General features: G+C 40.0%; 2 protein-coding genes and 1 long non-coding RNA gene across 11 annotated transcripts in view; 1 reads left to right on the forward strand and 2 right to left on the reverse strand.

Moving 5' to 3' along the window:
• The window catches only part of LOC126868105 (uncharacterized), a 53,511-nt gene extending 47,841 nt beyond the window's left edge, over window positions 1-5,670 (reverse strand). The window contains exons 1-3 of the mRNA XM_050623328.1: window positions 5,240-5,670; window positions 5,100-5,167; window positions 4,650-4,735 (exon numbers count right to left, since the gene is read on the reverse strand). Of these exons, the coding sequence (XP_050479285.1) occupies window positions 4,650-4,735; window positions 5,100-5,167; window positions 5,240-5,263 (178 nt within the window). The 5' untranslated portion in view covers window positions 5,264-5,670. The remainder of the gene's footprint in view (window positions 1-4,649; window positions 4,736-5,099; window positions 5,168-5,239) is intronic.
• On the forward strand, window positions 1-26,398 carry LOC126868077 (GTPase-activating Rap/Ran-GAP domain-like protein 3). 8 transcript variants are annotated; one of them, XM_050623259.1, is made up of 17 exons: window positions 1-2,342; window positions 14,118-14,184; window positions 14,492-14,575; window positions 15,179-15,260; window positions 15,586-15,704; window positions 16,513-16,577; window positions 16,670-16,736; window positions 16,922-17,024; window positions 17,332-17,430; window positions 17,617-17,829; window positions 18,462-18,733; window positions 19,564-19,849; window positions 20,210-20,652; window positions 21,880-22,216; window positions 22,581-22,757; window positions 22,836-23,105; window positions 23,440-26,398. In XM_050623259.1, the coding sequence occupies exons 1-17, from the start codon at window positions 2,134-2,136 to the stop codon at window positions 23,685-23,687; spliced, it is 3,141 nt and encodes a 1,046-aa protein (XP_050479216.1). In that variant the 5' UTR covers window positions 1-2,133; the 3' UTR covers window positions 23,688-26,398. The 8 variants fall into 8 exon arrangements, with proteins under 8 accessions (XP_050479216.1, XP_050479220.1, XP_050479217.1 ...); XM_050623263.1 differs by having other exon boundaries at window positions 3-2,342; window positions 22,671-22,757; XM_050623260.1 differs by lacking the exon at window positions 1-2,342 and adding an exon at window positions 11,174-11,318.
• Window positions 5,687-8,675, reverse strand: LOC126868110 (uncharacterized). Of its 2 annotated transcripts, XR_007690532.1 has the most exons (5): window positions 8,132-8,671; window positions 7,942-8,026; window positions 7,223-7,364; window positions 6,803-6,904; window positions 5,687-6,017 (listed from the first exon to the last, which is right to left on the reverse strand). It is a non-coding gene; the product is annotated as an uncharacterized LOC126868110 (long non-coding RNA). The 2 variants fall into 2 exon arrangements; XR_007690531.1 differs by having other exon boundaries at window positions 5,687-6,904; window positions 8,132-8,675.
• Window positions 26,399-26,416: the final 18 nt, after the last annotated feature.

The raw sequence follows: 26,416 nt of genomic DNA on the forward strand, positions 1-26,416 counted from the left end.
TGACGGTCGGTTCATCCGACGCGACGGATCAGTTGCTCGTCCGACCAACAACGACAGAAACCTCGGGCGAACCGAACGTACGATGAGCTGCTGTCGGCTTTGATTCGACATTGTCACGCTGTGCACCGCGAGATGGGCCGATGGAACGTTCGTGAAATTCTTCGTTCGGGGAACAGCGATTAATCGTTGCAGGATCGATAGTTGGTCCGAATTATTCTACAAGCGATTTTGAAGAGTAAAGAAACTCGAAGAGGAAAATATTTGGTAGACGACGTTCGATTTTACAGAGAGGAAGAGAAAATTCGATATCGAATCCAAGATTTCGCAAGATCGAGGATTCGTTTGTTCGATCGGTGGTGTTTTTAAGCTAGTCTGTAATCGGCGACTCGCTTTTGCAATGAAGGGAAGGATTGTTTTTCGAGAAAGATGATTTGTTCCAAGATATCGGACTTGAAGGCGGAAATAAATGGTAAATCGTAAAATACAAATTTTACGAGATTCGATACTGAATCGAGGATTTTGACGAATCACCGGAGACTTGGTGCTGTTGCAAAGTGGTTCGGCGATTAGAGACCGATATTTCTAGAAAGTTCTCGAACAAAGAAGATTAGAGAAGCCAAGATATCGGATAATATTTATCAAAGTGGGATATTGAATTACAGATTGCAAAGTTATCTTACAATCGAGATCGACTCTCGCTTCTGCAAAGAGAAAATATACGCAAAGATATTACATTATTATTATTACAAATATTAGTTTGTGAAAAATCGCTTCGGAAGTACGAATGTACCAAATCGAGGATGAAATTATCCGAGATTCGACGATGTTTCTACGAAGGATAAAGATATTCCGTGGTCGTAGATTCGCTTTTACAAAGAATTCGGGCAAGAAAATTGATAATTGATCGTTTGAAATAAGAAATCTCAAGACGTAGAAGAGTGATTTGACGGGTTTCTGAGACAACAGAAATTTACACTCGAATAAGCGAATGGAATACGAACGATCGGTGAATCACTGTAGACGCGATAGCGATCAGTAAGTAGCTCTATTCTGTAAAAAATTCAAGAAAGAAGAAACGTTCGATCTGAGTCGAGTTTGAGAACGCAGAGCGATCTCGATGTAAAATTTCGTGGGAAAGTAAATTAACGATATAGAAGAAACGTTCGTTTCTTAATGGTACCTTATATAAATGACAAAAAGAGACCTACGAAATGCTCGGAATACACGTTGTTCCGAAGAATATTAATTTATAACATGGGACAGGATAATCTTCTTCGGTTCCACTGACCTGATATTTCCACCATCGTCTATAAATTGCAGTGCAAGGAACTGTACTTAAAGCAAGTTGTTCAATGTTCAAGTAAAAGACCGATGGAAGCGAATCTTTGGAAAGTAGGAAGACGCGTTAAAAGATGGTCTTTGAATGGGGGGCAATTGGACGTAAAATTTCAAGAGGAATTCGACGGTTAGCCAGCGATGGAAGCTTCTTTTGCCGATACTTTGCGAATGGGCCGTTAAAGAATTCCCAGGAATACCTTTGAAGCTACTTTTCGCTGTGTCGAAACGCGCTGCTTTTCAAGTTCCCGATTAATTGTATTATTTCAAATTCACTGTAAACCCGTCTTCGAAACCGTCTATCCGAAAATCAAAGTACATGGATGAACAATTGGTGAAATGGTTTTTAAAATGTCTATCTGTTTTCTCGAATAGACCAGTTGAACGTAATTTAAAGAAACGGACATTTCTATAAGATTTCTATGAGATTTCGATCGTATCGATCGGTGAAATAATTTTAAAGTGGACGAGAAAACATTAGTTGCGATACTTTAAGAAAGAAGGAGCGACCATCCTGAAACGGTATAAAACAATTACGTTGTCCATGTTATTTTTTTGAAACGGACGATACTTTGAGTAATTTCCTCTAAAAACTTCTCTCCGGATAATAATAGTCGCCGGATAAGCGACGTTATCTTGGAAACAATATTTTCCCGATACGTATGTACCTTGTTAGAGACGAACATCGAAATTTCTTTGATCGATGCTTTTTACGAAAAAGTCGTAAAAGTTGAGAGATTGAATACTCGAAAGAATGCGAGAGAGTTGCTGGTTAAGAAGGAAATCTTCGTATTAGCGATGAGTTCTTTAAAGAGATCGACAAACCAATCGACGAGGGAGGGTGCAACAGGCAGGAGACACGCGCTCACCGGAAGTAGCGCCAAGAGTATGAGAAACGTTCTCCACGCGACCACCGCCGCGCCTGGTTCACCGCTTCGACACAGATCCAAATACGAATTGAGGAGCATCAGTTTGGAGGGCACCAAGGTTTTACCATGGACTGCACGGTGAGTGGAAATATTATATTTTTTCTTTGTTTCTTCGTTCAAGTTGACGATCTCACGAACAAGCTTGTATCGCGTTGTAAAATAGGAATTTTATTTCGAAGAATTCCCTCTTTACGTCTAATCCGCGTCTTCGAGTCAATCCATACGAGACAACTATACATTGAATCGCGCTCTATCTTTGCGTTATAATCTATATCGTACAAACAGCGTATACGTATATGTAAGTATCGTATGTAAGCTCGTAAAGAGCAATAAGAGAAAATACGGAACCATATACGAAGCAGAAATTTTTGCGATACAGGCAAAGGAGTGAGTTAGCTGGTAATATAAACAGAATATATAACCAAATACGACAAAATTTTGCAAGCGTATTATTCGATCGATCGACTATATCATACTTGCAGAGAACTCTCCAACTTTCTTCGTAACCTTCCTCGCCTGGCATCTCCTTTGCACTTCCCAGCCAACCTTTTTTCCTTGTAACGTCAATCCACGTCAGAGACCAGGCCGCTGTCACGACCGGCTCACTTTAAAATCGGAGATAAAGATGTGGCATGTATAAACAATGTATATCGCCAAAGTGCCTAACGAGCCATCGATATCCCAACGATCCTTCCGCCGAATAAAAAATAAAGCTTTTTTTCTATTTTTTGTTGTTGTTGTTCTCTTGTGTTATTTTACGTGACACCCTCCTCGTCGTCCCTCTTACGCTTTTAAAGCTCGGGCTTTTCCAATCAACTTTTCAAAAAACGTACTCTTCTTATTCGTATCGCTAGTCCTGATTCTTATTCGTATCGTATGGACGATATTTCGCAGCACGATATTACGACGCAGCTACGATATTCTTCAACCGTTGACATACATATCTCTGTGTGCAGCAAAACAGAGTAACGTCATCGCAATTCTCCATCGATACAACGTCCCCTCGATCATCGAAAACATGCGATCGAAAAACATGCTCTCGCCGTTACCGCGTACACGATATCGACTCGTAGGTCGAATCGAATCTTAAAACCGCCAATCCCAAATAAAAGCTAGCTTTATGCTTTTTTATTTCAACGTGAAATCGAGTGTTTCTGCTGACCTATCTGCCGTCTATATGTATATCGATCTCTTAGTGGTCCGATAAACCGGGTGTCGTTCAGTTTGCGATCGAACGAGCGTGCACTAACAATAAGGCTTGGTTGGTCGTCGCCGTTAGCCACCGCGATGACGACGTATCGGATTTTGTCGCTCGCCTCTTTATAATTAACTCTTTTGCTATCGGGCCGACCGAGGTGTCCCGACCGGCACGGCGGTACTCTTTTATACCGCGTAGATCAATTTCGATCACGCTCGACCAAGTGGAAGTCGACCGCATCGACCGCGCGCGCGCGTGAGAGAGAGAGAGAGAGAGAGAGGGTGACAAGGGGGAGAAAGAAGAAGAGGGATATTAAAGTTGTTAAAGCGGTTGTTAAAAGAGACAGGGCGACAAGAAGAGAACGACAATGCGCATCGATAGATACCTGTGTGTATCGAGAAAAGCCCGAGCTCGAAGATACGTACATCCCCGTTGAAAAGAAACGAAGCTTATCACAAGAAAATTCCAGCACCGTTCTATATTAACTTTGCATTTGGAAATTTAAATATTTATTTGGTGTTTGCAACACCTAAAAAATTCCAGTAAATTATAGTAAATTACAGTAAATTACAGTAGGACCTCGAAAAACAAGTTCTTCTTTCAACTAATTTTTCTACTTCTATTAGTTTCTATACTATACCCTATACCGTGTACGCGTGGCTGATATGGATAGATATATATATATCTACTACCAAATACTCGTCAACGTCATTCAGCTACAATTGCATCTTTCGAAACAACGAAATCGCAGGGTATCCGATTTCTCCACTACAAGATGCTCAAACGAGATCGCTTCGATATGTCCCATTTATACTGAAATTCATCGCTTAAGATCAAATATATTTATGTGACACGGGTATATTCGTGTCGATATTTGCCTATTTCTACCGAATATTAATATACATATTTATAAGTACCACGAGTATATTCTCAAATGTACATGTTTCAACTAACTATTAAAAAACTAATTATTATAATCGCGATGTGCGAGAAGACCTATCCTGAACTAATAAATAAAGATTTGAGAAAAATGTTACTACTCACGAGTTTAAAAAATATCCGCGGTCATTATGCTCGCAAAAAGTTCTACGTAATACAACCCCACGCCGATTCGCATCTTTCCATCCTATCACACGATTGAGTGACCGGAGGAACAGAAATGCATGCGACTCACCGTTAGGAGGAACAGAGGAACAGAAGCGTTACGCCATCGAACTGCCGCGCTATCCCAGCAGAACAAAACACGATGATTGACTGCTGATTATTTGGAAAGCTGGAGATAATGAAAAATGCAAGTTTATTGAATTTGTAACTTTGCTAATAATAAAGATTGAAATGCTAATAAACTTCGATAAGTACAAAAACTGAAACTCTGATATGAAAGTTTAAAATCTAGAATAATTTCTGAAATATGTTAGTTATTTGTTTTACAATTCGATATTAAGACTTTAACTAACACTCTTTTTATTTTAATAGAAGAATAACCTGAGAAGATCCTAACCTTCCAAGTTTTTAATCAAATTGTATTCCTTAATTAATAGCGTTCGAAGCAAAATATACAAAATATACAAAATATACAAAATATACAAAATATACAGAATAGACATAATTAAAGTACGATATGTAAAGATACTTACGTTCTTGGCTTCTGAGCCACTGTTAGAACATTCCCAAAGAAGACGGAAAAGTTGAAGCTGTGATATGTCTACAACAAAACATAAGATATCGTTTATATCGTTAATACATAATGTTACGTCCGGTGACTCTGTACACAAACCAGGCCCCAATCCGCGGGCAACATGACAGCCAGTTGTCTACTACGGAATGATACGGGAAAGTTGGTTTTTCTCACGTTCGGTGTCTCCGGTTAGCAACTTTCTCTCCGGGGCGGTTAGAACATTTCCTTGCCCACCAACCTTTTTCTCATCCAATCAGAAGCAATGACTATTGCCCTCACTTTCCTAGTCAAAACTGTCATCAACAAATCCGATGGTCCCGTGCGCTAGACACACCCATCGCTAGCTTTCCTCCGCCATAGTGTCACGACCGGCATACTTCAAATCCGACGGACTGACGATAGAGATAGAGATAAAGATGTGGCGGCACTCGGCGACAATGTATATCGCTGAAGTGCCTAATGAACCATCAACATCCCAACGGTCCTTCCACCGAAGGTTCTAGAAGAAAGAGCACGTGGCAACGGTCGCGGACGCCTAGCAAAAATGCATGGACGGTGGGGATGTCGAGGGATGACAAAAGAAAGTAATCGGATCCGATCGAAAGTAAAATCGTAAGAGTCAGTCTTAGAAAGTCACGCCTAGAGTTCGGAAGTAGATTGTAAAGTGTATTGATGTTAGAAAAAAAATAAAGTTTTCTTTTTTTTATTTTTTACCTCAAATTCTTTTTTCATTTTGTTATTTTACGTGACAATAGCATCGTCACCGAACTTTACTGATTTTCCATCTTTAGAACAGTCGACATCTCTTGACCGGGTTTCCACCCTTAGATCAGTCACCTACTTCACTTATCTATACGCACCAGCCCAACTATCTTCTCTACAAAGTTGTTGGAATAAAGTGCGAATTGTAAACCGTTATCTCAGTGTAATACTTCATATAACCACCTCTATTGTCCTAACCGAAATAGGGAATCGATCGTTTCATTTGCGAGAATCATACCACGAATGTTCGTTATTAGAACACGAAACATAGTTAACACACAACGGTCGCGTGTTATAAATATCCGAAAATATTTCCAAGAATTCAAAAGTTCACGACTAAAAGAATGCTTAAAGAATGCTAGAGAAACGCGCGCGAAGCCTTGCTTTCAAGTATTTCAGTCTATTTGCGCGCCACCTCTATGAAAAAGACACAAGTTACAAAGTTGCAATATATGACGGAAACTATAGCAAATTCACGTAATATAGAAAAATAATTTGAATTCGATATACCAATACCTAGTGTGTTACAATACCTATCGAAATAGTTAAAGCTGTTATTGTTAAGATTTCTATGTTTCAAACTGTCTACACGAAGCTATCGTTAAATTATCAAGAATTCTACATTATGAATTACATTGAAACAATAAAATAATTTGTTACAAGTTCGTTTGAAATAAGAGAATGATTTCATATATTTGAATGAAAAAAAGTGATTTGTTTAATCGTATTTACTTTCATCTTAATATTCCAAATAATTACGAAACGATCTATTATGAAATATGTATCAAGTATATTTTAAAGTAGACATAAATTGTATATCAAATGTTGCCCATGCTCGAATAAAAAGGCAATAGAACCGTTCATACACAGCTGTCTTAGTTAAAATAAATTAAACGTTACCAGATTTCCATGAAAATTCATCAGACTGATCGTTGATCGTCGTTGCGTCCATATATTAATATTCCTGTTACTTCTATATTATCCCTGCCATCGATCGATAACCTGCACAAAAACAAACTAGAAATGTATAAAATAATTACATGAAAATACGATCAAACGATCAATAACGATTTTATTACGAAAGCTTACGATACAAGCTACCGGTAACAATATCATTTTGTAAATAGACGATTAAAGAGAGATACAAACAAAAAATTTCAGAAAACCACCTAATTTCATTATCTGAATGTTCGACAAATCGTTAAATAAACGTGGATTGATTAAACGATATTAATAACGAGATATAAACGATAGTAAAAAATATAGTAATGACAGTAATGAAGAAGTGACGCCGCTAATAGGTTAGAATAGGTTACAAACCTGACGCAACGTGATCCATGTTATCGATAGAAAAGAAGACAACTGAATGGACTCGTCGCACCTTAGTTTCGCTGAGCAGCTTCCAAAGTGGCGTGGTGGGAGGGATGACGGTGATACAAGCAGATACGGAAAGTCAAACGATCTACACAAAACGATCTTACACGAATCTTTCCAAATTTCAAACAAAGGATACATCGCGCAATATCTATATCTCACACAATGATTACATCGATCTTTATAAACATCGTACGATAATTCGTAGCCCCACTGGTTTGCATTCGGCATCAAAGACACATTTGTCTAACCTGGGACGAGAGAAAGAAAATGAAGCTACTGACGCTGTATGTGCCCCTAAAAGTAGGGAGAAGCCAAAGAGAAACTGCAATCAATCGGAAAATCAAATAAAAATCACGGCACGAACGAACGAGTTTGCGATCTTTCGGAAGAATCAATGGACGCGTGTTTCGGCAGAAAAAGAGAATAGAATTATAATTTTCCTTGCAAGATGGATAACTATCATTGTACACGATGAGCTCACAATGCGCTTAACATAGACTAATCTATCTTGCGAATAATTAAGGCTAAAACGCACGCATTCCACGGTGTCTCACGGCGTATGTATTGAAATTTATCAATTAGAATAGGTACAGCATGTGGTTCCAAATAATTATACATGAACATTGAACTTATCGTCGAAGAAACGAAACCATGCGACTTACCAATGGTAGCACGCATCAATGGATGATGAAAACTGGTTGGCTTTGATCTAAATTGCACTTGCTCCCTTGATTCCATGAATACATTCTATGAATAAATTGATATAAATGAATAGAGTAATTATCATAAATTATTAGTTTAACTGTAGGTAAGGAATTAATTAGGAGAGATAAATGATTTTCGATATCTTACGATTGGTATAAAAGAAACTAGAATGCTTTTGCAAAAATATCTTAACCGCAGAGAGAATTGTTTTACCAAATGGCCGTCATTGAACGCTTGGATCGATTGATTAGGACGGAGTATTTAACGCCACCCTTCGGTGCAAACAATAACTATGTACGCCGAAGGTAAAGAATATGAACTAAACCACCGAGCTTACTCAATGAATAAACCAAACTATCGTTCATCATTCATCTAAAGTAGTAGGTAATAATAATATACATAGTATCTGATTATTAATATATACGTATTGTTATTGGCAACGAAAATGTTTAACAAAATAGCAACTTGCAAATCAAGTATGCATACATATATCTAATATTTTTATATTCCAGATTAAACAAATTATACCCTGAAGCGCAATCTTATTTCGATCTTATCTCCAATTATTCTCCGATATTAATTGGCTAATTAATACATAGAACTATATTCGCAAGAACAACACCATAATACCTGCTATTGCAGTAACAAGTGCAGTACCAATTAACTAGAGTAAGGGAAAAAATGAGAGAAATAGGCAGAAGAAAATATCCGTATTATTCGTTATCATAATTCGTTTGAAGCAGTCGAGTAAAGTGGAAAATTGTTCGAAAATAATTTATTTGATCTTATAACTTAAAGTTAGTTTGTTTCTATGTTATTTTAAAAATAAACATAATAAAACAGTTAAAATGTTGGTTTTAAGCTCGTTCGGCTTATTGGGCTTATTAATAATAAAATAAGCAATATCGAATATTTATAACATTGTATATTTTGCCGAATATAATTAAAAAGATGTAATCTAGATAGAAAATTATTTCATCTAATAATTTGTATACTTTGGATAATTTCGATATTTTTGCATATTATATACGTTCTATGGATCGCTTCGCTTTTAGATCTGTCGTAAGTGCAGAAGAATCTCGCGCTACAATGCCTTAAGAATTATACTATGCGAATTATATTATTGACAAAGTAAATAGATGTTTTTAAAAATGTTATTTCCACGGTAATCGCGAAATACTGCAGTATTTATATATAACTAATAATACAATATTGCTATATAATACAGTTTAATAATATAACTTAATAATATAACACAATATTACAGCACACAGTACGATATATAGAATATTCTTGTTATAGTACAGTAGTAGTATAGTAGTGTAGTAGTATAATAGTATAGTATAGTATAGTATAGTATAGTAGTAGCGGTATAATTTTTAAGCAACTTTTTTTATTCAATCTATATGTAATGCTGGAAAAATGTGCAAAGCGCAGAATTCGAGGAGGATAAAAAGTTTGGCCGATATAAAACGCGAGGGAGAGAGCGCGTTGCGGTGCGGCGTCGCCGCGTCGCCGCGCCGTCACGTAGGTCGGTTGGTAGGGTAGAAGGAAACAGGCGTATGCATAGAGAGAGCACGCACGTACAGGTCGCGAACAGGAAAGGAACGAAGCCACCGCGGTAAGACAGAAAGCGTACGAGATAGATCTCGGTAGAGAGGGGCGGAGGGCGTCAGAGGAGGGTCGCGAAAGAGAGCCAATGAGCTCGACGACGCGGCGCCAGTCGTCGAGTCGCCGTGTTAGTAAGAGTACTTGCTCTCTGATCGTGACTCGCTGCATCCTCGTTCGGAAAGGGTCGTGTCCTGACTCTGTCAGTAGGGGTTGGAGACCCGTGGCAAATTCTTCGATTTTTCATCCATCCGATACTCGATCGATTCGTCACAATTTATCGATTTCGTGCTTACCGACGCGGTAACGTCACTGCTACCGTGTGTTATCGTTTCACTCGCGTTTTCTATCCACGCCTTTTCGTTTTTCTTTTTCCCATCGATACGATACGTAGGCTGAATCGACGACGGCCGAGATCCAGGTCGTCCGGACACGAACTCGACGACAGTGGCTATGTGCAGCTATTACGCTCGAACGAACCGTTGATCGTCGATGATCGACCGTGAGAATCATCGATAATGAAACTGTTTGGTGGCTATGTGACGGGTATGAGGCTGTAAGAAAGCCTTTCCATTGGAAGATAATGTGAGATCGATTCGTTTTAGAGTCGTTCGACGATCAAATAATGGTGACGGTGGTCGCAATGGGACGAAAAGGGCATCGTAAAATAGGTAATGAAAACGATTGCCCGAAGATCTTGGCACTTTTCGCAGTGTGAACGAAACTGCATAGAACGTTACGAAATTCGTAAACGAAAGATTTGAATTTTTGTGTATTTAACCAACGAGTATATGCCCGTTTGATACTTTGAAGATTTTTTTTTACGAGAAAGGGGAGAAAAAACGAAGGGATCGACGCTTTGTTGTTGCAAGACGATCGATATTTTTGCGAATTATACGGTGTCATTTGAAATAGTTGGGAAATTAATAACGAAAAGTGAAAATTATTGATATCGATATCGTGAATATCGAAGTAATATCGTTCCTTAAAACGTCCTTTCTTCGTTCGTTCTTAAAACACGCGTACGTCTCTATCGTCGATAACGATCGATAAATAAAATTAATCGAATTGAAAATGAAATTTTTTACAGTCAAGCGAACGCTCGATCCCGCGTTGAGAAAAATCGTAGGGTTGAGGAAGTGGAAAGGCAGAAATTATATTAACCGATTCAGCATCGAATATCTTTTAGACTGTGAGAAAAAGATCTCTCTTGTCAATTATCGATAATAGAAGTACATTTTTTTTTATCTCTCTTACTTTCCTACATCGAATAATCGGACGCATTTTTTTTTTTTTTTTTTTTGAGGAGGAGGAGGAGGAGGAGGAGGAGGGCGCTTACAATCCAGGCGCGATAACCGAGCTTCAACGTGCCAAAGCTGAGTGAAAGTGAGAGAGAGAGAGAGAGAGGAAGAGAAGTCTGATTATTAAAATCAACCTATCGACTGCCGCTTCGTTCAACGTGAAAGATCTGGTTAAGCAAAAAGTGAGAGGAAAGCAAAGGCAAAGGGACTCGGTCAGTGTCGTCGGTACTCTTTTCCATTATGTAGCCACGATCTTCAAAAGGGTTAGAGACCTGCGGAACAGGGAAACTCGGTCAATGATATCGATGTCCGCGCGCGTCCGACAGCCAGCATGTTTAAAAAAGGTGGTTTATCGATGGTAATAAATCACGCAACTTGGCACCAATGCTACGAACCTCGAAGCTTTCAACGGATAACTAGCGATGGTATCAAATTCGTTATATACTCGGAGATCTCTGTTTAAGGCTGTAGTTTAGACTGTTATCCAGATTTCTTGTTACATTTGCTACTACTTTGCTACTACTTTGCTACTTTTGTTCGGAATTGTCGCATCTTTCGCCCTCGAGCGATTTTCGAGCTACGTATATACAAAATTCAGCATCTACGAATAAATCGGAATGAAATGTAAAACTCGCTAACGCTCGCTTTGTAGCGTTCGAATTCGTTTTTGGAAAATAAATTTCTCGCTGTCGTATGAAAATACATACGACTAAACGAGTAAAGATACGAAACTTTGTATATTCGAGCGCAATTAAATAGTAACAAATTAGTAAATGCTGTAATACTTAGAAGGACGTACAAATACTTTTCGTAGCCGCTGCAACAGTTGGTGGCTACAGTTACGCTGGCCAAGTATTGGAATTCGTTGTAGCTCTTAATGAGGATGAACCGAGAAATTATTATAATTATGCGAACGGAATACTGGCCGTGGTAAGGTGTTGACAGAGTAATTCCGACTCTGTTTCTGGAAATACGGATTCGAGGCGAGGGAATTCGAATCTGGTTATCGGTCGACCTTCTCTTTCTTTCTAATTAAATAATGAAATTTCGGAAACGATCCTCGAATCGGATCGATTCGACATCTCTGAACAATGTATTCGTTTATCCGTTTGCCCTCTGCTCGATATTTTGCACGCTCTTACAAAAAGTATTTACATTCTACGACATCGATACGAAGATAATATCTTGACTGGCTGATTTTAGTAAACGAGACGCAAACGAGTAAGCAAAGAAGAAACTAGAATTCAGAAATTAACAAACGTTCTTTTTCCTTTGCAAATGGTAAATCTACGATCTTCTTAGCGTAAATCGATGGTTAAGTTGGTATTGTTCGTCGTTGAACATAGTAATCGTTTGTAACGTATCTAATACAGCGATCGATTTGAAAGAGGCAAAGAACGTAACAGAGCTACGGGGGAAGCTACGGTATCGACGTATTATCGGAAGGTTGCAGTGTGCAAAGTTTTCGCACACGACGAAAGTGTACGACGTGCTTTCTACGATTTTCTGTCGTTGCTGTGGCTTTCGTAGGAAAATGACGCTGTACACGTTAATATCTCGCGTATAATAAGACGGACGTTTTTTACCGGATCGGATTAAAGGTGAACATTTCGAGTAGAAGAAAGGTGCTGTTTCGAGCAATTACGAGATCGTGGAAACGGAAACGGAAACTGTGCATCGGTAAAGATGTCGGGAAAACTATTTAAAGGGGGAAATTAAAGAGGAAAGAGAAGAGAGAGTGGAAAGATGTTGTGCTTGGACATAAAGCTGGTGTCTCGTTTGCGAGGAGTCTCGTTGACGAGCGGCTCGTCGACGAACGTGTCGGCAGTCTCGTTGTCGATGAGCTCGACCTCGTCGACGACCGTCGGCATAGAGAAGAAGAATTTCTCGAGCAAGCGAAGCAAAGGGGGAAGGGAGAGTTGCGCTGGAAATGGGAATTCGGTGACGGAAAGCGACAGCGACGAAGAGACGTTGCCTGCTTCTCGGACGATCCAGAGGAACAGGTCGAGATCGGTTTGCGTGCCTGCCTTGTCGTCTGCTGCTCGTTGCGCGCATCTTCACCGACGATCCAGCCATCATGCGTACGTTTCTTTAAACATGGTCTATTATCGTTATGCGTCGGAAAACGGCTGAGCGATATGCGAGTTTGCGATACGATATAGCAGTTATAACGCGTGTCGTATAGTAACGCGCGCTATTTTATATATTCGATATATTGGGTTTGCCGCTACGAAGCGTTCGAAGTAACCGGTTCGATGAAAACACGCATGAAAACACGCATTCGAAAGCGGAAAAACGCGAGGCGAAAATCTCGTTGCGGATAAATTCTCGTTGGAAACTTCCTTCGCTGCTCTGCTAACCGTTTATCATCGCTTACGATTCTACGCATCGCTATTGCATCGAATGAGACGGCGACGCGTATCGCTCGTATCGCTATACGAGTACGAACGTAATTCGCGCTGTGTCGAAGGTCATTGCTAGAATCGAGGTATATATATACCTTATCGTACGCTATGGCTAAGATCGTACACAGAGTTTGGGTCTAAAACTCCTAAAATACCCGCGAGAAGATACGAGGACAAACGGCAAAAGGCTGAAAAATTGTCCACTCCGGATACTATAGTTTATCCTTTGAATTTTCCTTACCTTTTCGGACCTAATAATTTCTCCGAGTTACCTGTTTCCATATTTTTAATCGTTTGTTCTTTTAGAGATACGCGTCAACGACGATCGTATCGACGCGTAAACGCGACAAAGTCGGACGGATGTATTGGATAGAGCAGTGTTTAGGGGCTGGTTGTAGTTTGCTACTGGTTCGACGATCGCCAACCGATCGCGGTTATACGCTTTGGTAATCGATGAACCTTGCTATGGAGATTCACTCGCCACTCTGAATTCGACTAGAAACAAGAGAAACGACACTATTAGAGAAACTATTATTCGATGGTTCGGATATCGTGGAAAGTTTTAACGAGCACCGGCAAATCGTACAGCAGAATTATTTGGATAACTCGGGTGAAAAATAATTGCGACCGAGTGTCTGCCGTAAAGAAAGAATTTCATCGGGAAACGTGTGGTTCGTTTCTTAGGGGCCTCGTTAACCCAGATTTTTTCGCTGGGAAAGAAGCAATAAACACGGCCAGGAAGCTGGGCAAAAGAGACCGCGACCGTTTCTTCGTTTCGTCGTGGCCGCGTACAACTTTAAACGCGTATGATATTTTCAGATGCAGCACGGATGCCATTTCGAGGCGGGGTGTCCTCTCCAGGCGATATTACGGCAGCGTGGAAATGGTGAGTTTGGAAAGCAGCGCGGTGGTCATTTGTATGGAGAGTAGGCGATTGAAAATCGACTTGATATAGATGTGCGCGCCGAGAAAATTTGGCAATAACGCGTAGTACGCGAGACATGGTACGCCAGACTATTTTTAAAATAGTTTTTCGTGCACGCGTTCCGAAAGGAAGAAAGGCGCGCGCAACGATAGCGCCGAGAAAGGGGACGGTCTATCTGTTTCTCGTCTCCTTTTCCTTTTTCCGTGTGTCGTCGGAGGAGATTCGCACGGTCTCGCTAACCTTAGTCTCTCGATATGGTGCGTTTCAGCTGCCACAAATGGAGCAAGACGGGTCCGACAATGGAAGAAGATTTCGAGTGGAGAACGGTGATTCGCCGGGCGAGAAAGAAGAAGTAAGAGATCAGTAATTATACGAATCCGTTTGCTTTTTAACTGGTTCTCTCAACTTGATAAAATTCCTTCTTCTTTGTTACGGCGGCATGTTAGTTTCAACGACGTACAAAATATTCGTTAAAGCGTTGGAAATATTCGGAAGATATTGTTTAATTTTCATTTTTTATCGAGAAGCGAGTACCATCCATCCGTGTACCATGGACGACTGATGGTCGTGGTGCTTTTCAACGAACCATATATAAGTTATCGTTAACGAATTGAGATAAGATCGGTGGGAGTACCGGTTTCGCAGATAATTCGATAAAACGATGCTGGAATGCGTTTACTTTGATTATTCGTGGACGATGCGCGACAAAGGTATTCGTCGCTGTAACTGACTATGTAAATGGTTTCTAAAAGGCACTTGTTTATTAGCGATCCTAATTCGTTCGATGTAATGCGATGTAATTCTGTACAGTTGGATAATTAATTAGTAAGGTAGAAATTAGGCATGAAACACGCGATATTCCTGCTTTCCGCTTTCCACTTGCGCCGCTTCTTTCCCCTCGTTTAACAGAAAATTTGATTACGTCCGTGGCGAAACTGATTTTGCACGTGTGCAGATGTTCGGATCACCGAGTACGCCGATATTGGAAAATCCAGAGTACCAAACGCGCTGGTACTTCAAATACTTTCTCGGAAAACGTGAGTAAAGAACATGCTGTTATGTTATACGAGTCTTTTAGAGTATCAGTGTACGTATATTCGATATACATGTACAGGATAAGAGGAACGACGGATGAACAATATCCTATTCAAGCGTTTTTCAACCAATATCCTATTCTTTTATTTTGGATTTAGCTCGATCCGTTCTCGTCCGACAGTCTTTTACGTTTATTATCGTAAAAAATTCGTTATCCGTATAATTTCTTACTTTACTTACTTACTTACTTACTTACTTACTTACACGTATGTATTACTTACTTATTACACGAAAATATTTGTCACTCGATGAAAAATTGGTTTACAGTGCATCAAAATTACGTTGCTGCGGACCAAGAAAGGAATCCCTTGTTTCTATCGGTGGTGACGAGCGAAGTCAGCGATCAAAGCGTGCCGCATTACAGAGTTATTTTATGGAGAAAAACTGTGAGTATCCGCCTCTACCTCTACGTACCTCTACGACAACTACTGCAACTTGTCAGATACTTTTCTATTCGAAATGAACGATGATTTGATCGAAACGAATGAAGAAATAAAACGTAAACGTAAATATCGGCGATAAGAGGATAAAAGTAAATTATAGAAAATAAGAAAGACTAAATTTACCGCGGAGCTGACCGTTTCCAACATCGTACTTTGACGAACGATATGTTTTTCGTGTATCGGGTTTCGCGTACAGCTGATCGCGTTTCGTCGTTTTAAAGATCATTCGATGGACGAGTAACGAACGAATCGCGGAATGAATTGACGATCCCGTTGTGAAATTATCTTGGACAGAAATCGAAAGCGATAAAAAGTTAGGCGTCGGTACGCTTGCTACGAATGAATTTCCAAAAGCAGATTTCTACGTGAAAAATGCCAACGCACTCGCACGCTATACCCATGTATAGTTATATATAGAAGAAGTATCGGCACATAGCCTTATCTCGCAACGAAGGATACCGTTATCTACTTATCGCGTTCTCCGCGTTTCATTTTCATAGAACGAAACGCACGAAAGTCTACCGCTAAATGCTAGAGAATCGAACGTTCTTGCGAATCTCTCGAGAATCGATTGATTAGTAGGTGAAAGGTAGAACGAACCGTCTTATTACTAAACAGTGTCGATACTGTGACTTTTTATAGCCACACTTTTTCTTCGGATGTTATTACGTATTAAAAGACACTATGTAAGAGAAAGGCGAGGCAAAAAAAAGTTTACAGCGATCGATGAATGAAAGAGTAACGAATTTAGGGCGCACAGAAGATATCGCTGCCATACTCTGCGAACAAAACGATGACGATCAGGCAGATCTTGAGGTACGGACTTGCTTACTGCTCGTTGATTGCTAATTTTCTTCGGTTAAATTAAAATTAAGTCAAGTTGAAGTAACTAATTGGTAAAATTTCAGCAATTTCTTTGGTCTTGAGAAACTCGATAAGGCTCCGCGCGAGATTTTTTCCCCCGAAATTCAAAAGGTAAGTGGCCAATCCTGCGATTAACTTAATAAGAAACAGCTTTTCCGTCTTTATTTCTACAAGTGTGTGTGTGTGTGTGTGTGTGTGTGGGAAAACGGCAGAAACCGTACGAAATTGCGAGAAACTGTAGGAAATCGTAAGAAGAAGACGGTGGAGTTGAACTTTTGGAAATTTTTGCATCGCAGGATCTGCTGTTGCTGGAAGAGCAAGAGGGTTCCGTCAACTTCAAGTTTGGCGTGATATACGCGAAGAAAGGGCAAACGACCGACGACGAAATGCTATCCAACGGTAAGCGAATGAAAAGTTTCGATTGAAATTTAACCAAGACGAATCGACCAACCCTTGAAACTTGGACGACTATGCGGAAGAACGGCGGTCGCTTTCGCTTAAAGCGTACTATTACGACCGTTTTAACCGTTTCGATCGTTTCAAGCATTTTAACCGTCGTACGAAAAAGTAGCTTCTCGCGAGTCTATAGCACAACTTTTCACCGCCTTGTATCCGTTTCATAGCGAGTTTCAAGTTTTAGAAAAATACGATTCCAACGTTGATTCGTAATTCGTCTCGATACGCGATCTGTTCGCTCGGTTTACAGAGAAGGGTAGTCCAGATTTTGACAAGTTCCTGGAAATTGTGGGCGAGAGGATAGAACTGAAGAATTGGGACAAGTATCGAGGTGGTTTAGACGTAAAAGGTACCGTTCTTATTTCCGTTTCTATGTAGTTAGTAGATGGTAGCTATGCTTTGAAAATATGGTCGACGGTAAGGTAAACGCTAGTTTTTCATGTTCGTTTGTCGTCGTTGTTATTTTTTCTTCGTGTCGTATTTTTTTCGAGTTTCTTCTTCAAAGTGCGAACTCTCTCTCTCTGAACGTTTGCAGGCGACATGACTGGCAACGAGAGTTATTATACGGTGTACGCGGGACACGAAGTGATGTACCATGTGAGTACGATGCTTCCCTATTCGAAGGACAACCCGCAACAATTGGAGAGAAAGCGACACATCGGTAACGATATCGTTAACATCATTTACACGGATGACTCGAACGCCATAGACACTTTCAACCCAAACTGCATCAAAAGTCAATTTACCCGTAAGTCGATACGCCATTTATCTACATTTTTTCGATCTAGGCTGAATTTCTAATATCATTTTTAATCGATCGGTAAGATAAAGAGGAAAGAAGAAAGTAAGATAAAAATATAAATACGTCTATCCGTGTAGGCAAGAGCTGCGATCTTTTCGGATATAACCGATATAACCGCGATATAACCGAATCGTGTGGAGAAATGTTTCGAACGAGAGCGAAACGATTGGTTTCGAGGTCGAGGGAGACGTTAGTCGACGTAATTGTCATTTTGACGAGCTAATGCCTGGTCGCAGCTCCTAAGAATCCCGTAATATAACGACGGTTACATAACGATATACCGTAGACGATACCATTTTTACCGTAAATAACCTGACCCGCCGACCGGCCGGCTGCAAAGCCGCAGACCTGTTTGTCGGTTCTGCTACAACGGGCGATGCGCGGCGCAAATTTGCAGCTGGTGGTCGACGAGTTCGCACCTTTGCGAACAATGTGTCGGCCCATTCTCGCAAATACACGCCACTTTTGCGGAGAAAATTCTTTCTTCCAACGTCTTCTTTCACCATCTTCTTGTATATTTTCCTAAGGATAAACAAGATCGTTAATTCGACGTTCACGCGATACATTTACAAATACAGACGTGTTTGCCGTGGTATCGGCCGAAGAAAACGGCAAAGGATGGCGCGTGGCCATTTACTGCGACGAAAACGTTCCTCTGTTTGGCCCGAGCCTTCCATGCCCGCCTGTGTTCGAGGACCCGTACACCCTGCGAGAATTTCTTCTCGTCAAGTTAATAAACGGCGAGAAAGCCACGTTCAACACGCCAACGTTCGCTCAAAAAAGGGAAAGGACCCTGGACGCTCTTCTTCGGGATATGTATCAAGAACACTCGCAGGAGAGCAAGAGCAACGTAAGTCTAATCGATCAATCATATTTATATGCATTTCCTCTCGCTTTTAGATCCTTCTTTGATAAAGTTGCTCTTACTTCCGACAGTATTATCGGCACCTGTGTACTCGTTGTTATCGAGTATCGAACATCTCTGTATTTATACGTGCTTGCGGTATTATTCGTTGTTATTAATAAAACACGGTTTTGCTGTTATTTGTTCGAGTAATGCGTTTCGATTCGTTCGTTATCGCATCTATAATATTCTTCGTGTTGAAAATTCGTCAGACGACTTGTAGCTAGAAAGCCAAATTAGGGAAATCCGAATTAGAAGGCATACTTTCGATAAAATGCTGAAAGATTCGGTCAAGCTGCCTTTAATTAGTACGCTGTTTGTAATTGCAATCGCGAGTATTTATCAGGAGTATTTATCGCGAATTGGTTCGTCTACGCGGATAAAACTACTCGAAATACAATATTTACACAAGCTTCGACGCGTTTTCTTGTACGTAGGCGTTATTCGACCAAAGCTATCGCACGATAACGAGTACGTAAAAGATGATACAACGTGAATTCTGGCTTCGAGCGTCTCTTTTGATAGCGCGTTGTCGTTTTTTGCGTTGCGACATTTCGTCGACGACGTCTCGAACAACGCGCTATCGGAGAACGCGATCGGAGCACAGACAAGCGATAAAATGATCGTGAAAACGGTAAATTGCCACTTTTCTCCGCCTTTGCACGAATTTCCGAACCGCCCGCGTCGCCTGGCGAACAACGAAAACTGTACGGTATGTATTAGCTGTTGGCGGCACACCCTCCCCGTAGAAAGGAAAATCGATGAAATTTTCGCAGAGTATGTTAAACCGACGAGCATTGTCGGATGTCGTGGAGGCTCCAGGTCGACGTCGCGAGGAGACCCGTGCCGTGGAGATGGTGCGCGTCGGACAGGCCCTGAAACTCGAAGCGATAGTCAGAGGTTTGGCGCCAACTTCCTTGGCCACTGCTGGTCCTTTGAAGCCTAGACCGTGGGAGCCGAGGTGTATCTATCCGGATTTCCCGCACGAAGTCGTATGCGGGGACGTTTGGCTGGATAACAAGCTGATCTTGGCTACCGAGAATGGAACTTTTCTGATCGAAGGTGAATCGAGCCTTATCAAAGCCTTATTTTACCATTACAGGGAATATTTTCGAAAATACGTCTTCTCTTACAAATTGTACGAAACTGTACAATCAGAAAATTGATTTATTTATTAAGCGAAAACCTCGTTAGCATAAAGGAAGGAAGGAAGGAAAGAAAGAAAGAAGATGACGCATGTATGAAATAACAATATGAAATATATGAAATAATAAAATATATAAAAGGAGAGCACTCTCTCCTTCGTCGAGGACAGAGAAAACCGATGCTCTCTCTCTCTCTCTCTCTCTCTCTCTCTCTCTCTCTGTTCCTAACTACGAAATTACAAAACGCAAGAACCTTCCAATGCATTTTCTGTTTCAGACAGTTTATCGCACAGACTGATCTTCGACGAGTCCGTGCAAATTAAACAGCTAGACGTGGTCGAGCAACACGGAATATTGTTGTTTCGAGCCGGTGACAAAGGAAAAGATAGCAACGTGTACGTTTTTCGTCTAAGAGAATTCGAGAATAGCACGACGAGTAGGTCTGCCGAAATTGCAAACGATCGTGAAGACGATCAAGAGTGCGAAGACAATGGCGACGAGGACGATGCGGACGACGACGGCGACGAAAGCGAAGAAAACGATTGCGACAATTTCACGCGAGCCACTACAAAATTTAAGCCCTTGATTCGTCGTACTCGTGTTCGTGTTCGTCCCTTGGCTGTTAGAGGACGAGCGCATATAAAGGAAAGAAGACTACCTAGAACTCGGGGCTGCCATTTATACACCGTTACTATGCCTGGTGGCTCTCATTTGCGCATGGTATGTACCGAACAAGAGAAAAGGAAAAAGGAGAGAGAAAAAGAATAGACGACAGTGGCTTTTCAAATTTTTCCCAACAATTTCTTATTTCGATTTATCGTTTTAACCGAACGTACGCAGTACGTAGCGCGTATGTTTATAAAATAGACTGTATTTGGACAATCGACTCGAGACGACGAAGAACGTTGCTGTCAAGGAAAGGTCAGTGGCGGCTTAATTTTTCGAGTTTTCGACAATTTACGTAATTTCTCGAGTAAAAACCGCTGTACAGATGTAACTCGCGTGGATCGGCTGACGCAAAGCAATCGTGTTTGTAACGTGTAAACAGACGCGAAAAACGATCGTTGCCTCGCGTTGCTGAAATATTTAAAGAAATTATTTTCGAATTAGCGCTTATACTTGGAATCGATTCTTCTTATGTAATTTTGCTTATTTAAGCTTTGTTTGCACATGGAAGCTACATCCGCTACACTGCTGCGTATATTTATATCCGATAAATATATCCGATATATATTGATTAAAAGCTCGATAATTTACGATCTTGCTGTCGAAGCTTTGTTCGTATAAAGATGAGTTTTTCTTTGTTTTTTAACGTAATACGCGTATTGGGATCGCAAACGCTTGAAAATCGCTTGGAACACGATTCGAAGCTGAAAATATCTGGATCGTATGGCGAGTAGTAAGTCGCGAAAGTTTAAATGTGTTTCGTAGGCGAGTGTTTTCCATTGCTTTTGTCGAAACAGCGTATCATCGGACTCGGAATTGTCGTAAAAATACTAAAAGATTCCAGATCGATTCCGATCGAATTCGAATCGTCTGCCAATTTATCTGATATATATATATATATATATATATATATATATATATATAATATATATATATATATATATATATATTGTATCAGGATTCCAAGATTTTCGGATCGCGTCGTTAAACATAGTATAGTATAGTATAGGTGCGTGTACGATGTATCAATGGCGATGGCATCGAGACTCTAGAATCTACCGGACCGAGTAAAAAGCAAATTTATCTAATCTTCCATTTGTCTAACAATTACTTGAACTACTCGTACGATAGTTGTGTATATTTTTGTTAGTAGTAGTTTTGTTCGAGTAAATTATAAATATAGGAATTATAAATATAGGAAATATAGGAATAAATATAGGACGATAATAGAGAAATTCAGATTACCTTGGTAATTCGGATATCGTTTTTTATTTTATTTAGTGCGTAGCGGTCGGCCGACGTTTGATAGTTTTCCAATGGAAACATAGCGCCGCGTGGACCGCATGGTGTTCCGCTACGGACACAGACACCGTGGAAGGATTTTTGCATTTGAAGGAGTTGAACGCCAGCGAATCTCCGACGTTGCTAACGATAGTAGAAAATACAGATTCGAACAACGAATGGACGCTTTGCTGCGGTGTCCGACATCATTTTGAATTGATCTCAGCTTCTGGAAGCACGAGAATTCTTCACATCGAGGGAACACCGAAACCACACGTGGTGGCTGCTTTGGACCTCTGCGAAGACGAAGAACCCGAATTGTTACTCTGCTACAACAGTACGTATTTATATATGTATATAGTATAGAGGTTGGAGCAAACGCACCGCTATACGCTAAACCGATCGAACGTATCAAAGTCGTAAAGTAAAGTAAAAAACGTAAAGGTTCTTTGGCCTGTTGTACTTACTGTAGTATACTCGACGAAAGAGCGACGTAATACGAAAGTACAGTTGAAAATTGTAAACAGCCGAATAAAGGTGAAAAATGTAAATTTAAAGGTAGACAAAATTTAAAGATAGAAGGTCGTCGTTCGATTTCAACGATACGTCGTGCCTACGTCGATAAGATATCGATCTAGCTAAAAGTCGAATAAGAAGCGAAATGGGAAACCGAAGAATTTAATAGATATAATAAACGGTAGAATTATGGTTAAACGGAGGAAGAATTGGTGGCAGCGATGCAACAACGACGTGGTCGATCGATACTCGCTTACCTGCCTTTCTTACCGCAGATACGTGTCACTTTCAAAAACTCTTAGAAGAGAATACCGTAGCAACGGAATTCGATTTCAACTGGAATTCCGTTCCTGCGGCAATAGGTAACGTATCTTTGCATCTTTACGTTTCGTCGTTCTTTATTTTTCGATAATCCTTCGTGTCCCGATACAAACTTTCAGCCTGTGCCTTCCCCTACGTGATCGCCTTTACCAACGACACCATGGAGATACGATTGATAATCAATGGAAATTTGGTGCACACGATCGCCATGCCAAACCTGAATCTAATCACTTCGAAGCAAGACATCTTCTTCGCCACAACGGCTCCGGAATTTCTGCCTGGAAAATGCGAAAGAATTCGCCTGGACTCGAAACCCATGGACAAGGAAGAACCGGTTTCCAGTCCGCCTCCTTTCCCCCAATCTTCTACGTCTCGATCCAATCAGCAAAGTACGTGTCCGTCTTCTCCAAACCGATCGTCATTTTCTACTTATTCTACTTATTCTACATCCTATCCTAATAGGATAAATGTTTCTTTATTTATTTATTTATTTATCTATTTATTTATTTAGAACGATATGTATACGGTATATATATATATATATATATATATAAAATACGCTTGCAGCGATAAACACGTTTACGCGCCAACACTGTGCCAACAACTTGCTAAATCGAAAAGTCTAGAAAACCATGACGTGCTATATCTGGCGTTATAGTAGCTAACGTTGATACGAGTAGGAAATCGATATAATCGAGAATAATTGTCTTTTGCTTTCTATAGACAGTCAGGGCGACTGGAAGCCGATAAGAATCTACCAAATACCGTTGCAAACGTTATCGAGAAGCAGCTTGTCAACGTGCTCGCAACGACGCTGTCCCAGTCCTGCCGAGCCAGAAATCATCTCGGCGCCGCCGACCAGCGACAAGAGTTTCCTCAGCGTTGAGCCTCACAGAGCGTTGAGCAGATCGTGTAGCAGCAGTCCAACGCCATCGCCGACCAACGTGCTTCCGCCTCGACTCAGAAAATAGGCTGGATCGCTAGCGATCGCTAGCGACACTCGCTCCTTATTAAGTTAATCCCGTAACCTTTTCCATATCTAACCGATGAAAAATGCGCCATTTTCTTTTTAACGCGTTTCTTAATCGTTTCTTAGCTGTATAACGATAGATGTTTTTCCAATACTCTACGTCTTACGTTCTTGCTGCGTTTAGTAACTTACGTTTAAGTTACGATAAAGCGTAAAACGCAAGATAGGAAAAGCACGTGTCTTCGTAAATACGAAAATGTGATTTCTATTAGTACAAAAAGTTGCATGGTTGATCGAGCGTGCCTGCTATTTATTAATAACGTCGTTGGTAATAATCGTCGTTGATTGGTTGCGAGCGCATGAGCGCCGACGGCTGAAACAAAATTTCCTTTAAACTCGTATAAACAACGTATAAACGACCTTCCTTCCGACAGATCGCAACTGCGATCGCCTGAAGCTCGTGCCTCGATCCAATTGTAAAAGCGACGACGGATCGTGCACGATTCGGTGCGTTTCATCTGTAGCTAGAATTTACTGCCGTTGCAAAGAGCAATCGAGATAAAATACACGTACGCGCGCCGTTTCTTTCTCTTCTTTTACAATTAGACCGTTTAATTAACAGTTTTACAATTTTTATGCGAACCTGACTTTGTCCGCGTTAGCGTTTATTCGAACGTTGATCGAACCCAGATCAAATTTATGTTTCTATCGCGTTGGAAAAATGTTAGAGAAAGAGTTGGAAAAGTATCGGACGGCGGATATTTATGCATTTGTGAGAGATTTAGAATCGCGGAGATACGCAGCATGGGTAGGAATGAGCGACAGGCAGAAATATTACAAATGCCAAAAGTAAATGCAAGTTAGAACGTGCCATCTTTGTTTTTCCTCGTTTCGCCTAAAATATCTAGTCGTATATATTATAATTATAGACGTATATGATATAATACGATATGATTGCGACGTATCTTGAGAAATGAAAAAATGCCGGACAGCTTGTTTCGATCAAGGAGAGAGCGATACGACGCTTGTTGTAATTTAGCCACGTTCCTACAAAATTCACGCTTCGCGAGATACGTACAAGCACACACAAGCGTCCATCGATTCGATTCAACGTACGGAGAACGAAACGTACGTAAGTGTAGGAATTACTCTACAAACTGGTTTCTATATCATAAACGTAAACAACGAAAAAATATGTTTTTTAAATAAACCTATACGAAACGTATTTGTTTTAACGACGTAGTATCCGAGGAAATAATTACACAGAGTGTCCCGTTTCAAGTTTCGCAGACTATAGCTATATTTGTCGTTATTCGTCAAACTATAGAAACACAAAGCTTATCGGCTGTTTCAGTTTCTACGAAATTACGTCTACGACGCGATTTCGTTCGCTGCTCGTGAAAGAAGCGTTGATCTTGATAAGTTCTTGTTGCAAATACGAAAAATCACTCTATACCTATATAATAATAATAATAATAATAATACTAATAATAATAACAATAACAATAGCAATGATAATAATAGGTAGAAGAATGTTTAGTACGAGACAAGGCACCGGATAACAAAATGCCCCGATAGTACTAGCACGATGGTAATAAATAATAAATAATAAATAATAAATAATAAATAATAAATAATAAATAATAAATAATAAATAATAAATAATAAATAATAAATAAAAGTAGAAACTGAAAAGAGAATGATACGAAATTTTACGTATAGTTGGATCTGATCGTAAAAAGTACGTGTAAAGGACTCGTGTAAATCGCTATATATGATAAATAGTACGTACAGTGTATTTTGACGGGGTCTCGTAACATACAAGTTTGATTATTCTGAAAATGTTAATGTTAGAACGTTAAAGCGTTATCTTAACGACAAAGTCGAAGAGTCTGCATAAATATCCGCAGTCCACGTGTTACTTTTATTCCTTTCTCGTCTTATTCGTATTTACTCGGCTTTAAATTTCGATCAAGGGTTATTTAAAAGCTGAACTCTTTACGGAGAACTGGTAAAATCAAAATGATATACGCGATCTAATTTAGCCGCTTTACGAGAATTATTTTACCGACTTATCAACTCGAGCGAACGAACGATAAAGAGCAAAGGATTCTCGTCGCTTTCAAAGGTTTTTCAAGGTCTACGCGCGAGTTGTACCAAGTTTTACGATTACTTTTACGCAATTCGTAGATAACTTATACGTCGATGGTCTCGTTCGATGGTTGTCGTGACGAATTACCTCTGCCGATAATTACAACAGGTACGATAGGAGCCACGGTTAATACGTAAAAGGATAATTAAAGAAAATGTACGCCGTTAAATCGCCTAGCGATTTCTATATGTATGTATTTACCGCAAATAAAAGGAAGATGATAACCTATTAAACGTTCATATTTAAACAGAAATTTGCTAATTATGCGATCCGATCGAACAACTTTTCTTCTGTAGGTAATTTTTCATTCGGACGGTATATGTATATTTGTCGTACAGTCGACCGACTGTCGAATCGAAGATGGACTCGTCGAATTATTATTATTGCAAACCGTATTGCCGACTGCATATTTATCTGGTTCAGCCTACGCTATGTTTATTTATTTATACGATATTAAAAATGATTATCGCGTTGATAAGTTTAAGATTAAGCTAGGTTGGCCTATGTGCGTCAAATGTACATAATCTGTCGTAATATAAAAATGTATTCGATGAATTTGATCCAAGCTTTTTACTACT

Source organism: Bombus huntii, chromosome 7, assembly GCF_024542735.1.
Source record: "Bombus huntii isolate Logan2020A chromosome 7, iyBomHunt1.1, whole genome shotgun sequence".
Lineage (NCBI taxonomy): Eukaryota > Metazoa > Arthropoda > Insecta > Hymenoptera > Apidae > Bombus > Bombus huntii.

Bases quoted from the DNA above. Each gene is read 5' to 3' on its own strand.
- LOC126868077 (XM_050623256.1), top strand. From the start codon at position 12,640: ATGTTGTGCTTGGACATAAAGCTGGTGTCTCGTTTGCGAGGAGTCTCG. The intron at 12,975-14,117 runs GTACGTTTCTTT...TGATATTTTCAG, and splicing joins CGACGATCCAGCCATCATGC to ATGCAGCACGGATGCCATTT. The intron at 22,217-22,580 runs GTACGTATTTAT...AATAAACGGTAG, and splicing joins ATTGTTACTCTGCTACAACA to AATTATGGTTAAACGGAGGA.